At 48.8% G+C, this 15115-nt stretch overlaps 1 protein-coding gene across 1 annotated transcript in view; it reads right to left on the reverse strand.

The window, feature by feature from the left end:
* EPB41L4B (erythrocyte membrane protein band 4.1 like 4B) overlaps positions 1-15115 on the reverse strand; it is a 222769-nt gene that overhangs the window by 4424 nt on the left and 203230 nt on the right. The window contains exon 15 of the mRNA XM_066588660.1: positions 772-839. Within this exon, the coding sequence (XP_066444757.1) occupies positions 772-839 (68 nt within the window). The remainder of the gene's footprint in view (positions 1-771; positions 840-15115) is intronic.

The raw sequence follows: 15115 nt of genomic DNA on the forward strand, positions 1-15115 counted from the left end.
GTTTACCTGCGAACTTTAATGAAATGTTTGGTTTTCCAATCTGTCTGTTAAAATTGTACCTGTGCCTTTTAGACAGAAAGATAAAATCGGAGATCTGTAACCTTGGTGGATCAGTAACCGCACATCCACATTGTTATCTACTTAAAGATACAATTCAACAAGTTCAGTTATCATGAAAACCTAAATATGTGTTCTGATATAAATGCTCCAAAATAAATGGAAAAAAACTGTCTGTCAACATAATTCGGGTTATTAAACGAGTGCAGAGTGATTGTGGTTTCAACGGTTCTGTATTTAATTCTGACAATTTGGGGATTTATGGAGAACTGGACATAATGCTGTGTGGAAGGCGTCTAGTCTGCGCTCAGGGTTCAGCGCTGCAGTGTGCAGGAAATCCGCAGGCTTACGGTATAACCCAAGTAGGTGATCTCAACAACTCGTCTGCACGCGGCTTACGCTGACGATTCAAGTATTGATGTATGACAAGACGACGCACGTTTACTGTACATTGGCTTCATATTTATGTCATTCATAAATTAAATTCCATTTGAAAACAAAAAGTGTATTAAGGCGAAAAACAGAAAAATTAAAAAGCGAAGAAGAGAAAATAAAACAAATCGTTCAGAGAAAACCACCTTCAGGATAACGGCCCTTCCTGCACACAGCCGGACATCCCATTATGTGGAAGCCCATGGCCAACCGTCTGCTTCATATTCCTGGCCACTGGGTCCATACATTCACCACAACACTACTAGATATAGGATAACCAACCTGATATTTGGCGAGGAGTGCGGGTGCCAACGCGGCTGGCTCTGCTGCAGATTGGGGAGGTATTGTTGCTAGAAGAAGCAGAATACAGCCGGGTTACTTGTCTATTTGTACATTAGATTATTAGGCAACATTAGTTTTGATGCTATCCATATTAGACTACATTGTAGGGCTTCCTCGTCATGCCTTCATCTGGATGTAGTTTTTGGTAATAGGCTACTATGAATATTAACCCATTAAGGACCAAGCGCCCTAAATATACAGCGCTTGGTCCTGGGCTTTAATCTCAGATGAAAATAAATATATGGTGCGGGATTAAAGCCCCTGCAATCCGGGAGGAGCAGGGCGGGTTCGCGGCTGTCACTGGGACCTGAAGGGGAAGACAAACGTGGTGTTTAAGGGCTTCTGTCTTCCCTTTTAAAGCTGCATAGCATTTCATGAGCAATATGTAAAGAATGCAGGAAGCAACAGGGACATTTCATGCATGAGACCTGGCGATCATGCAATCATTGGCGACCCCTGGCATGTCAGAGTTGTGGTGGTTTAGCAGACCCCTGACAAGTGACTGCTAGTGACTACTGTCCCTACTGGGAAAAGAGGGGTACCAGTGGGGTACCACAGGGGGTGGTGCTGAAGGGGTTACTGTTGTTACTTAGTTGGGTTACCAAAGGGGTCGGTGCTGAAGGGGTTACTGTTACTAGTGGGGTACCACAGGGGGCAGTATTAGAGGCGTTACTATTACTAGTGGGGTACCACAGGGGGCAGTATTAGAGGGGTTACTATTACTAGTGGGGTACCACAGGGGGCAGTATTAGAGGGGTTACTATTACTAGTGGGGTACTACAGGGGGTGGTGCTGAAGGGGTTACTGTTACTAGTGGGGTTACCAAAGGGGGCGGTGCTGAAGGGGTTCCTATTACTAGTGGGGTACCACAGGGGGCAGTATTAGAGGGGTTACTGTTACTGGTGGGGTAGCATAGGGGGCATTATTGGAGTAGTTACTGTTACTAGTGGGGTACCACAGGGGGCAGTATTAGAGGGGTTACTGTTACTGGTGGGGTAGCATAAGGGGCATTATTGGAGTAATTACTGTTACTAGTGGGGTACCACAGGGGGGCAGTATTAGAGGGGTTACTATTACTAGTGGGGTACCACAGGGGGCGGTGCTGAAGTGGTTACTGTTACTAGTGGGTTACCACAGGGTGCAGTATTAGAGGGGTTACCGGTACGATTACTAGTGGGGTACCACAGGGGGCAGAAATGATAGCTTTAGCAGCACTCTGAACATGGGAGGACATACAAAGACTCAAGGAGGGCAGAGATCCCTAGGTGTCTGAGAGCTGCCAGCAAAGATTTCATTAATGCTGATATATTCCTGCACAGTCGAGTCCATCCTTATCACACTGACTCAAATTTTGATAAGGACTCCAATTTTTCACAATACATTCTCGGGCCATAAAGGTAAAGAAAATAATGTGTCATGGGGACTTCAACTATCTGGATATAAACTGGGAGAATTAACCCCTTGAGTGGCACGCCTGGAAATTTTCCGTGAGGAGCTCCACTGCCATAGCGATATAGCCCAGAAGATTTCCGGGCTATGTTTCCCTATGAGACCTGCAGAGCACAATGCCATAAGCTGTGGTAGTGTGCTCTGCCTGCACCGACTCACACAGAACAGTGCAGGGCTTTAAAAAAAGAAGCAGGAAGATATTACCGATCTGCCGGCAATCTTCTATTTTTAAACTCCTGCACTGCTTTGTTTACAGGTTGCAACGTTGGCCAATCAGCTTGTCAGAAGCCAGACAATGGTCCCCATGGCAGGGAGAGTTGGTGATCGTCTTGTCAGGGGATAGCCAGGCACCAGCTCTTACACAGCAGAGAATGGAGAAAACCTCCGATCGCTGCTGTGTTAACCCTTTACATGCCGCGGTCTATGCGACCGCAGCATGTTAGGGGCTGTCACCATCAGACCCCTGCAATGTGATCAGGGGGTCCTGATGGGTCACTGTGGAAGTCCCCAAAAGGGCCAAACATTTTAAAAAGTAAAAAAAAAAATAGTAAAAAAATTATAAAACGCCAAAACACCTTTCCCCTTTACTTTGTAAAAAATAAAATCACACATGTGGTATCTCGGTGTTCATAATGACCCAGAGAAGGAAGTTAGTACATTATTTAACCCCTTAATGATGCAGACCCCCCCTTTTCGTTTTTTTCCTCCCTCCTTTTAAAAAATTGTAACTCCTTCATTTATCCATCTCCGTCGCTGTATGAGAGCTTGTTTTTTACTGGACGAGCTGTAGTTTTTAATAGTGCTATTTAAAGTACCATATAATGTACTGAAAAACTGTTACAAAATTCTAAGTGGAGTAAAATGCAGAAAAAAAAAACATTCCACTATCTTTCGGTGTGTCTTGTTTCTACGGCGCACAAACTGCAACATAAATGACCTGATAACTTTATTCTATGCGTCAGTGCGATTGCTACGATACCGAACTCGTATAGTTTTTTTTTGCTGTAGTACTTGTATTTTTTTTTAAAAGACATTTAATTTTTTAAAATTATTTTCTGCTGCATCTTCTGCGCGCAATAACTTTTTAATTTCTTCGTCAATAACGTTGTGCAAGGGCTCATTTTTTGCGGGACGTCATGTAGTTGACGGTAGTACCAATTTGGAATACATAAAACTTTTTGATCGCTTTTTATAGCATTTTTTCTGGGAGACAGGGTGACTGAAAAAGTGCATTTCTGGCGTTCTTTATTTTTTTTTATTCGGACTAAATCACTGTGTGGGGTAAATAATGCGCTACTTTGCTAGATCAGACTTTTACGGATGCGGCGATACCAAATATGAATTTGTCTTTTATGATGTAGATTTTTTATTCTACATATGGCCAAAGGAGGGTGATTTAAACGTAAAGCTTTTTTTATTAATTGTAAAAAAAAAAAAAAAAGTCATAAGCTTATTTTTACTTTTTCTTTAAATCCCCCTTGGGGAACCACAACTAGCGATGCTTTGATCGCTCCTGCAGTATGACGTAATGCTGTACGATTACAGCTATTGCCCGTGGGTGTCAGCTGTAATAAACAGCTGACGCCTGCGCTGTATGCAGAGAGGTTACGCCGCAATCTCTCTTCATAATACCCTGATGCTGCAGGACGTAAATGTACAGTCTGGAGTAGGAAGGGGTCAATCTGCAGGGGGCACGGCATGGCAAAAAAAGCAGTTTATACCTTACAGGAATACAATGGTTAGGATTAGGGGAAAATCAATGTGGCTCAATAAAGGTGAAAAGGGGGCAATAAAAAACAAACAAAAAGAAAGTGTTTAAATTACTAAAACAAGTAGGCAGCATTAAGCTGCAAAAAAAAAAAAAGCAGCAAAGATGGAGAGAGAGAGAGAGAGAGAGACTTATTGCCAAGAGTAAAAGTAACAAACTGTTCTTAAAGAATATGAATTGTAAAAAGAGTAAAGGGAGCCTGTAGGGCGGCATAACCCATGACAGATATGCTGTTCTCCCATGTAGATGCTATTCTGAAACACTGCGCCATTCAGAAGAAACACACGTTAAAGATCGAACAGAGCTCTAGAGTGAAAGAGGCGAGCTGCGCTAGCTTCTCGCTGCCCACAGTATGCTGACCGGCATCTCTCTCCCTATACACAAGCATGGGGAGGAGTGGTCAATCAATATGCTGCAGGCTCCCTTCCAGGTCAGACAGTCAAACTTTAAAAGGCGTTTTTCAGGCAAATATTATAGATGACCTATCCTCAGGATAGGCTATCAATAGTTAATTGCCAAGACCTACCACTTGGCACCCCCTGTGATCAGCTGAAAGCCTGGCCTGCTGTCAGTGCAGCAGGGATGGACGTCATCATCCGGGTCGGGGGAGAAGCTTTACTCCTATTGAAATCAATGGGAGCTGAAGCTTCCAATTAAACTTCCAGTTCCACTGATATTAGAAGTAGAAAGTAAGAACAAAGATAAAAAGGTCAGGAGGAATGTAGAGGAGTAAGAGACACCGATCATAAAGTAAATAGACCTAATAAAAGGGGAGGAGGTGTTGTGTTGTATGTTAGGAGAACATTCATCTCCACAGAGATTCAAGCTTCAGAGCTGGGAGTTCTGTAGAAACTGTTTGGGTAAGAATACAAGGAGAGAACAACAGAAAGGACACCATTGTAGGCATTTACTATAGGCCGCCTGGACAAGCAGAAGATAGGGAGGAACTCTATCTACATCAGATGGCCAAGCTCTCAAAAAAGCCCAACATAGTGATCATGGGAGATTTTACCCATCCAGACATTTGTTGGGAATCTCTCAGGTAAAAGTAATGGATCCAACAGATTCTTATCCGCTCTCGCTGACTACTTTATCTTCCAGAAGGTAGAAGAGAAAACAAGGGGATCTGCTATCTTGGACCTAATTCTTACCAACAGGGAGGAAATGGTTGAGGAAGTAAGGGTGGGTGGGACCTTAGGAGGCAGGGATCATGATATCCTTGGATGTTGGATAACAAGGGGAGGAAGAACTGAGAAAACTCAGACCACAAGGTTGGATTTCAGAAAGGCAGATTTTACTGAACTCAGAAAGAGGAAAGGAAGAATTCAATGGCTGAATGTTCTTAGGGACAGAAATGACCAGGAAGGTTGGGAAATATTGTGAAATGAAATTCTCAAAGCACAATTGTTACCAATCCCTAAAAGAAGGAAGAATGGGAAGCATTTAAAGAGACCAGGATGGATGAACACAGAACTTGTACACATGTTATAAACAAAGAAAAATATGTTTATCAAATGGGAAGAGGGGGGAATATCTAAAGAAGAATATAATGGGGGCTGCAGAAACTGTAGGGCAAGTGTCAGAAAAGCTAAAGCTCTGAACAAATTATTAAACAGCATGTATGCAAGTACTTGGATGAAAATGGAGTAATTAACCAGAGCCAGCATGGGTTTGTAACAAACAAGTCATAGAAGGAAATTAGATTTGTCTGCTATGACAGAATCACCAACTGGGAAATGCAGTAGTTATAGTATATCTGGACTTATTGAAAAAATGACCAAATATGGGATTGACAAGGCAACTGTTAGGTGGATTCAGAACTGGCCAGGCTCGGATTTAGGCAAGGGCAACATGGGCGGACATCCAGGAGCCCCCAAGTGAAATGAAAAAAAGTGAACTTCCCATCGAAAGACTTAAGTAATTTGTGTAGAAAAAAAACCCAACACTCCAGGGCAAAGATGAAAGTCATGTCCCTGGGGGCGTGGCCAAGCAATGGGAGAGTGAGGACGCACGGCTCTCAGCTCCGCGGCCGCCAGCAATCAGCACACCGACAAACAGTCACCACTCACCAGTAAAATGATGAAGAAGGGAGGGAAGCGGAGGGGAGACCCCCCTCCATCCAGCGGGACCCCGCTGCGCCGCTATCTCCACGGCGTGGGAGCTGCAACAGCCACTGCAGGAGGGAGTCCCCCGGCCAGCATGGCGCCGGGAAGCCACGTGGAGCCGACAATGCAGAGCGGAGGAGAAGCAGGAAGCCCGCGAGTACACGGAACCCCACGCTCATCTGGTAGGGGCAGTGCAGGCGAAAAAGCACAGTCCCCGGTGGCTGCAGCAGGCTCCACTACTACACCAGCTCCCAGCACAGCCAGAAAGAGCCCCACTACCACCCCAGACCTGAGGAACAGCAGAGGGGAAGGAGAGAGCTCTCACAGCCTGAAAGCTATGATGCAGCAGCCCACATGGGCCCCCGCAGATACCCCAGACATGCCAAACGGAGACACAGGGACCCATGCTCATCACAGGACAGCCCTCCCGGGGGATAACCTGGCCGATAAACCCCCTCTCCCATATACAGGGGCCCCAACACCACCTGAAAAGGGCCCAATACAGAGACCCCCAGAGCCACCATTAGATGACTCCCAAACCTTGCAAGCTTTGTGGACCATGGTTTGCGCCCTACCGACAAAAACAGACTTAGAACTGCAACTTCAACGTATAGAAGACAAACATGAGAGAGCCATCTCTGCAGTTAATCATTCCATACAAACCCTGGCGGAATGGGTGACCACACTAGAGCAGACCCCGACGGTGTCATCTATAGACTTTCAACAACTATCCTTCACAATAGAAAAGCAACAGAAGCAGCTCAGAGATCTTACCTTTCATCTAGATGACATAGAGAATAGGGGTCGCCGCAACAACCTAAAGTTAAGAGGTATCCCGGAGGACGTACCCCCAGACGCCCTATACGAATGTGTAACGTCCATCTTTAACAAGCTGCTACAACGCCCTGAAAACAGAATTATAGAAATGGACAGGGTACATCGTCTGATGGGCGGGAAGCCGTGGAACCCCAATGTCCCCAGAGACGTCATTTGTCGCATACACTTCTACAGGCAGAAAGAGGAGATCCAACGACTTGCATGGGAACAGGGAACAGTTAGTTTCAATGGGACAGAGATCACAATCCTGCCAGACGTCTCAAGATTAACACTCAACAGTCGGAGACTAATCCGCCCATTACTAGACGCGGCACGTAGAACAGATGCGACATACAGATGGGGACACCCGTTCCACCCGATTTTACGCAAACGCGGCCGTACCTTTACGGTCAAATCTCCCTCAGACCTTGAGGGGGCATTCAACTTCCTGGAGGTACCGGCGGTCCGGACTGGACTGCCCCAATGGACTCAATCCCCCCCAATGCGTAGGGGACCTGAACATCGAGGGCCTCAAACCCCCGGTCTTCAAGGCCAGACTAGGCCACGACCTTCCTGATACCGCTCAAGGACACAGGACACTACCTAACAATACGACTGGACCCGACAAGCCTGCACCCTCGAACTTTCAAGAAAATTAACGGAGCGGCTGGCTCTCCACTATAACCACAATCACTTACTTCTCCTCTCTTCTCTTCTGTTTTAATGTTCTTTGTTTCCTTTCAGAACAGACCTTATAATATGCGGCTAAACGGACAGGCCGAATGTGTAAGCAGTTCGCGGTTGAATAATTAAAGGGGTGGTCTCGCGAAACCAAGTGGGGTTATACACTTCCGTATGGCCATATTAATGCACTTTGTAATGTACATTGTGCATTAAATATGAGCCATACAGAAGTTATTCACTTACCTGCTCCGTTGCTAGCGTCCTCGTCTCCATGGTTCCGTCTAAATTCGCTGGCAGCTTGCTTTTTTAGACGCGCTTGCGCAGTCCGGTCTTCTCCATTCAGCACGAGCCGCTTCAGTGTGCTCCCCGCTACAGCTCTTCTGCGCATGCGCAGACGAGCTGTCACTGCTCGGGAGCGCGCTGAAGCGGCCATTCTGCACCATCCTCTGTTAGAGGAAGGTGCAGAAACTGGAGCTGCCCAGCGGAGAAGACCAGCCCAGCCCAGCCCAGCAGCCCCGAGAAGCCTCCCAGGTAAGTGATGGGTCGGGGGGGGGGGCTGCCGCTGCGCCGGGCTGCGCCGGGGGGGGGGGGCTGCCGCTGCGCCGGGGGGGGGCTGCCGCTGCGCCGGGGGGGGGGGGCTGCCGCTGCGCCGGGCTGCGCCGGGCTGCGCCGGGGGGGCTGTCGCTAGGCCGGGGGGGGCTGCCGCTGCGCCGGGGGAGCTAGCGCTAGGCCGGGGGGGCTGTCGCTAGGCCGGGGGGGCTGTCGCTAGGCCGGGGGGGCTGTCGCTGCGATGGGGGGGGGGCTGTCGCTAGGCCGGGGGGGCTGTCGCTGCGCCGGGGGAGCTAGCGCTAGGCCGGGGGGGGCTGTCGCTGCGATGGGGGGGCTGTCGCTGCGATGGGGGGGGGCTGTCGCTAGGCCGGGGGGGCTGTCGCTAGGCCGTGGGGGCTGTCGCTAGGCCGGGGGGGCTGTCGCTAGGCCGGGGGAGCTAGCGCTGCGATGGGGGGGGCTGTCGCTGCGATGGGGGGGGCTGTCGCTGCGATGGGGGGGGCTGTCGCTAGGCCGGGGGGGCTGTCGCTGCGATGGGGGGGGCTGTCGCTAGGCCGGGGGGGCTGTCGCTGGGCCGGGGGAGCTAGCGCTAGGCCGGGGGGGCTGTCGCTAGGCCGGGGGAGCTGTCGCTAGGCCGGGGGGGCTGTCGCTGCGATGGGGGGGGCTGTCGCTAGGCCGGGGGGGCTGTCGCTGCGCCGGGGGAGCTAGCGCTAGGCCGGGGGGGCTGTCGCTAGGCCGGGGGGGCTGTCGCTAGGCCGGGGGGGCTGTCGCTAGGCCGGGGGGGCTGTCGCTGCGATGGGGGGGGGGGCTGTCGCTAGGCCGGGGGGGCTGTCGCTGGGCCGGGGGAGCTAGCGCTAGGCCGGGGGGGCTGTCGCTGCGATGGGGGGGGCTGTCGCTAGGCCGGGGGAGCTGTCGCTAGGCCGGGGGGGCTGTCGCTGCGATGGGGGGGGCTGTCGCTAGGCCGGGGGGGCTGTCGCTGCGCCGGGGGAGCTAGCGCTAGGCCGGGGGGGCTGTCGCTAGGCCGGGGGGGCTGTCGCTGCGCCGGGGGAACTAGCGCTGGGGAGCCGGGGGCTAGCGCCGGTTACCTGCTGTCTGGTCGGCGGCTGCGGGGCGTCTGGTCGGCGGCTGCGATGCGTCCGGTTGCCATGGAGACACAGCTGGCGGCGTCTCGGGAGCGCGCACGTCGGGCTGCAGCGAGCGACTGGGAAAGAGCCGGCGGCCATCTTGAGGAAACTTTTATAACTTGCTGAAACGCTGGAACGGTAAGTACGAACCAGCTAGAAATGTCATTTACAGGGGGGCTTAGTAATGTGTGTTTAATGGGGGGGACTGGGCAAAAAAAAAATTAACTGCTTCCTCGAGACATCTCCTTTAATAGAATAGGAATAGTTATCTTGTTACCTGTTTGAACGCGCTTTGAGTCCAAGAGCGCCCTTGCTGACCCTACGCAATCTCACGTTCCCCAAGTAGGGCTTCAGAGGCTCTGATTAAACCCCCAAATTCGGGGGAACAGACCCTTTGTCTAGGTTATAGATACTGTCACCCCTGTGAGTCCATCCTTCCCCTCCTGTGCCCCCCCCCCCCACTTTCCTCCCTACCTACTCCCCCTTTCCAAGACCCACTCTTACGCTTCAGGAGTACCATAACTCTACTCCACCAGAACAAACATGGTCTCCCGCCCCGCTAACTTTATGGTTGTTTCTCTTAATGTACAGGGACTGAACACCCCGGAAAAAAGGTCCTCCATCCTCCATCTTCTGTGGAAAAGAAGAGCACAGGTGGCCTTCGTCCAGGAGACGCACTTCCGGACAGACGCACTCCCGAAGTTCTCAGATGCCAGGTTCCCGAACACCTACCATAGCACAAATCACGAGTCCAAATCAAAGGGGGTCTCTATCCTCATCGCCAACTCGCTACCTTGGGAGCACGTGGAGACGTGCTGTGATCCAGGAGGCAGATACCTCTTTCTTAAGGGTAAGCTAGCCAACGCACCGGTCACACTAGCAGCAGTGTATCTCCCTAACTCCAACCAGGTGACCTTTTTGGAAAGGACCCTGGAGGACTTAGAGGAATTCAAGGAGGGCACCCTGATACTAGGGGGAGATTTCAATATCACCTTAGACCCACACATAGACACATCTAGAGGAAGTAGCAGTCTGCCATTAGCGACACACCGCAGGATACGGAAAACACTTCATAAACACCAACTAGTTGATGCATGGAGGATCGCACACCCCACCACAAGAGATTACACATACTTCTCAGCACCACATAACTCTTACTCCAGAATAGATTATTTTCTCATACACCATTCGACCCTATCCACCCTGGTCTCGGCAGACATAGATAATATCACAGTATCGGACCACGCCATGATTACATTATCCCTAGCACTCCCATCCATACACGACAGAATATGGCACTGGAGATTAAATGAATCCCTAATCAGTGATCCAAATACCTCTGAAGAGATCAGCAAGGCACTACAAGAGTACTTTGACTATAACAATACCCCAGATGTAGACCCGTTAACGACATGGGAGGCACATAAGTGTGTCATCCGAGGTGTGTGCGTTAGCCTGGGCTCACGTATCAAAAAGGAGCGCAGTGCTCAGCTCAGGGGACTGCTCTCCCAAATCAGAACGCTAGAACTCATTCATAAAACTCCTCAGGGAGACGACAGGGGAGCAGAACTGACGCAACTCAGGGAGAAGGTACGCTCGCTCTGCCTAAGTCAAGCAAAGGCGAGCTTAGTAAAATGTAGACGTCACTTTTTTGAGTTCGGAGACAAACCTAGTCGCACACTCGCCCGAGCTCTTCGTGACACCAGATCCAAGACGTATGTACCGCACATTACAAATACCAATGGTCAAGTACGAAACACCCCCCAACAGATAGCAGAAGCATTCAAAGACTATTATCACGCCTTATACAATCTGGCCCCCTCAATGCCAGATCAAGAAAAGATAGCTAGAAAGAGGAAGATGGTAGACTATCTCCAACGCTCAAACCTAGCCAAATTCTCACAGGAGGCCATTAATGCAATGGAATCTCCAATCACACCAGCGGAACTAGAAGGAGCCCTATCAGACTCCTAAACAGGGAAGGCGCCGGGACCCGACGGGCTCACTCTCACTTACTACAAAAAATACGCGTCAATCCTTACTCCCCACTTCATCCAGGCCTTCAATGCCATCACAACAGGAAATAAACTGCAGAGAGACACCCTAAAAGCCCACATAACGGTAATCCCAAAAGAAGGGAAGGACCCATCGTAATGCCAGAGCTACCGCCCTATCTCATTACTAAACGCGGATTTGAAATTGTTCTCTAAAATATTAGCCGGCAGAATCTCCCCATTCCTACAAGCCCTGATTCATAAAGACCAGGTAGGTTTTGTCCCACTAAGAGAGGCTAGGGATAATACAACGAAAACAATAAACTTGATCAACATAGCAAAAAAAAGCTCACTCCCCATCTGTCTGTTATCTACAGACGCAGACAAAGCCTTTGACAGAGTAGACTGGGACTTCATGTTTGCTACGATGTCCCATATGGGAGTCGGGCCAAACATGATATCATGGCTGAAGAGCCTATATTCCAACCCAATGGCCTCTGTCAGAGTGAATGGTCAGCTCTCTTCACCATTTACGATTGGTAACGGTACTAGACAGGGCTGCCCACTGTCACCCCTGATTTTTGTCCTCTGTTTGGAGCCGCTGCTGGGACATATCCGCTCTAACCCCGACGTACAGGGAATCAAGCTGCCGAACACAGAACACAAGATTGCAGCATATGCTGATGATCTCCTATTTTTTGTCGCAAATCCAAGAATATCCCTACCCAACTTACTAGCAGAAATTAATCAATACTCTGACATATCGAACTTTAAAATCAACTATAACAAGTCAGCGGCATTCAACATATCACTACCACAGACATTAGTATCTGAGCTCCGAGATTCTTTCCCTTTCATGTGGGCGCGAGACCATAAACAATATCTTGGCATCAAATTGACGTCCGAAACGGAGGGATTATACGCAGCGAACTTCCCAACACTTCTAAGTAAAATAAGGCAAGACCTCAGCTCTTGGTCGAAGGGCCTTTTCTCATGGTTTGGTATGGGGGCAATAATGAAAATGAATATCCTCCCAAGGGTGCTATACCTGCTCCAGGCCCTCCCCATACGAGTCCCAAAACAGTTCTTCCAAAACCTGGACTCTCTGATGACCAAGTTTGTCTGGGCAGATAAACCTACCCGGATAGCAAGAAACACGCTCTCCAGACCAAAGAAGGAGGGGGGTATAGGCCTCCCCAACTTTAAACGATACTATCAAGCAGCCTACTTAACACGTATCATTGACTGGCACAGACACTCAACAATTAAACAATGGGTAAACATAGAGCAATACCACATCCCCACACCACTTGTAGTGCTACCGTGGACGCAAGAGAAGGCCCCCCTCGAAATAACCCAACACCCCACAATCGGCCCGACACTATCAATAGCGGCGAAAATACACCCCAGGGTGAACATCTCACCTAAACCATCCCCAATGTTCCCAATTCTGGGTAATCCCTCCTTCTCCCCAGGCATGGAGGACCGGGCTTTCAAAAGTTGGTTTTCGGAGGGCATGTACCGAGCAGAACATTTCATACAAGATGGCCAATGGCTATCGACGGGCGCCTTACTAGAAATGGCAGACAAAGCACAATTGACACTGTGGCAAACTCTCCAGTTAAGACACTTCCTTCTATCTCTCCCCCGACCCAACACATTCACTCGTCCGAAAACACAATACGAATTCATCTGTAAGGAAGCAGGACCCTCCAGAAATACGTTATCCAGGATATACAACATACTCAACATACAGTCGGAGGCGTCACCACCAGGATACATACAGAAGTGGAAGACGGAACTCGGGATCACATTCTCCCATGAGGAAAGGGAGAGAATATTCACAATCGCACACTCCTCATCAATCTCTAGATACAAGAGTCAGGATTTAAGATTCTCTCACGGTGGTATAGGGTGCCCTCCCTCCTAAACGCAATATTTCTCTCGGTGTCACATCTATGTTGGAGATGTGGTACTGGACAAGGTACACTGCTGCATGTCTTCTGGGAATGCCCGGACCTGGCAAACTTTTGGTCGGAGGTTTGGCAGATTACGTCAAAGTTTACAGACCGGTTGCTTCCAAGGGCCCCCGCCTTCTTTCTCCTGCATCATAGCGATATACCACTAGCAATGTATAAAAACTCATTGACGTGCTACTTGGTGAGTGCAGCGAGATCTTGTATCCCCAGACTCTGGAGGCAGACAGCCCAACCCACACTGGGCTTATGGCTTAATACAGTAAACCGGATTATGGAGATGGAGGACCTTACAGCATCCCTCAAAGGGCGACAGGAGAAATTTAGGAAGACATGGTCCCATTGGATAACGTTTCAGAGCTCAGAGGAATACCGGCAATTGCTACGCGCGTAAGATACTGTACCCCCACCACCACCGCCGCTTTCCCTCCCCTTCATTCCTACCCCCTACCCCCCCTCTTAAATATCAGTTGGTTTTCCTAATATGTTCAATCTTAAATGTCAGTTATTGGACCATACGACACCCTACACATAATAGTGAAGTAGAGAGTATTAATGGCCCAAGCACGCAACGTAGAAAATGTTTACTCTAAGTTAACAGACCATAGATAAAGCAACAAGAGGCGGATGAGATGTTCCCAGGTTACCAGAACTTGGTTAGTTTAAAGGTTGTAATATGTTTGAAGAAAACGTTTTTCGCTGAATGACACGGTGATGAGTATGGAAATGGAAATTTGAAAAATGACAAAATAAAGAATTTAAAAAAAAGAAAGTCATGTCCCCTTCAAATGGAAACTAATTTGGAATGTTAGCGCTTCTAGCAGAATATGAAAAAATTTACATTTACACGTCCAGAAGCACGTGAAGAGGATCACCAACTATTTATCGTCTATCTGCAACAAACTCGTCGAAATTATGGGAAATGGGTATTGCAGGAAATAGTTGTACGCATCAATCGTTCAAAGTTACTCCATATTGTTTGATTCATCATCTGATGAAGGGCACATCAACCAGCTATCATTGGTATTTCGATACATGGAGAACGGGATTCCAGTAAAACAATTTGTACAATTTCTGCCAAATCAAGTTCACTCTGTGGAGGAAATGCTACAAGGATTGACAAAATTTCTTAACGAATATGGACTAGATATCACAGACTGTCAAGGTCAGTCATATATCAATGCAGCAGCTATCAGTGGGAAAATCGATTGCTTTCAACCTAAGATTAGAGCGGAAAATCCCAAAGCAATCTGGGTACCTTGTGCCGCCCACAGCTTAAATCTTGTGGGAAAAGAAGCAGCTGAGTGCTGTCCAGCAGCTGTCCAATTTTTTTGCTTTCTTGAGGAGCTCTACGTATTTTTCACAGCTTCAAATTGGTTTGAAATATCAACAAAGGCGCTTGTTAGAGCTTGCTGTTGGGATCTGTTGTTCTGCATGTTTTCACAGCAGCTCAGCTTCACAGGTGTGACTGATTGTGCTGGCTGGGTGTGGTTTGCTCTTGTGAGCCAATCCCCAAGGTCTGTGCTCATATGGGTCTGCTGTTTTTCCTCGTTCAGTGTGAGCAGTCTTGTGTTCCTGCTTGACTGTACAATTTTCTGTGTCTCTGTGCTGGGTCGGTTTAAAGCCTTCTGATCTGACTGTGCTGGCATGGTCACCAGTTCTGTTTCCTCATCTGTATATGTGTGCATGTATACCTATGCTGCTTGGTTCATTTACCATCTAGGGCTAGTTAGGTCTTTAGGTTCCAGCGCAGGGCCGTCCCTATCAGAGTGATCGCCCTGCTTGCAGGAAGGTATCCTGGGGTAAGCTGGGACCATGACAC

This window comes from Eleutherodactylus coqui, unplaced genomic scaffold, assembly GCF_035609145.1.
Source record: "Eleutherodactylus coqui strain aEleCoq1 unplaced genomic scaffold, aEleCoq1.hap1 HAP1_SCAFFOLD_71, whole genome shotgun sequence".
NCBI lineage: Eukaryota > Metazoa > Chordata > Amphibia > Anura > Eleutherodactylidae > Eleutherodactylus > Eleutherodactylus coqui.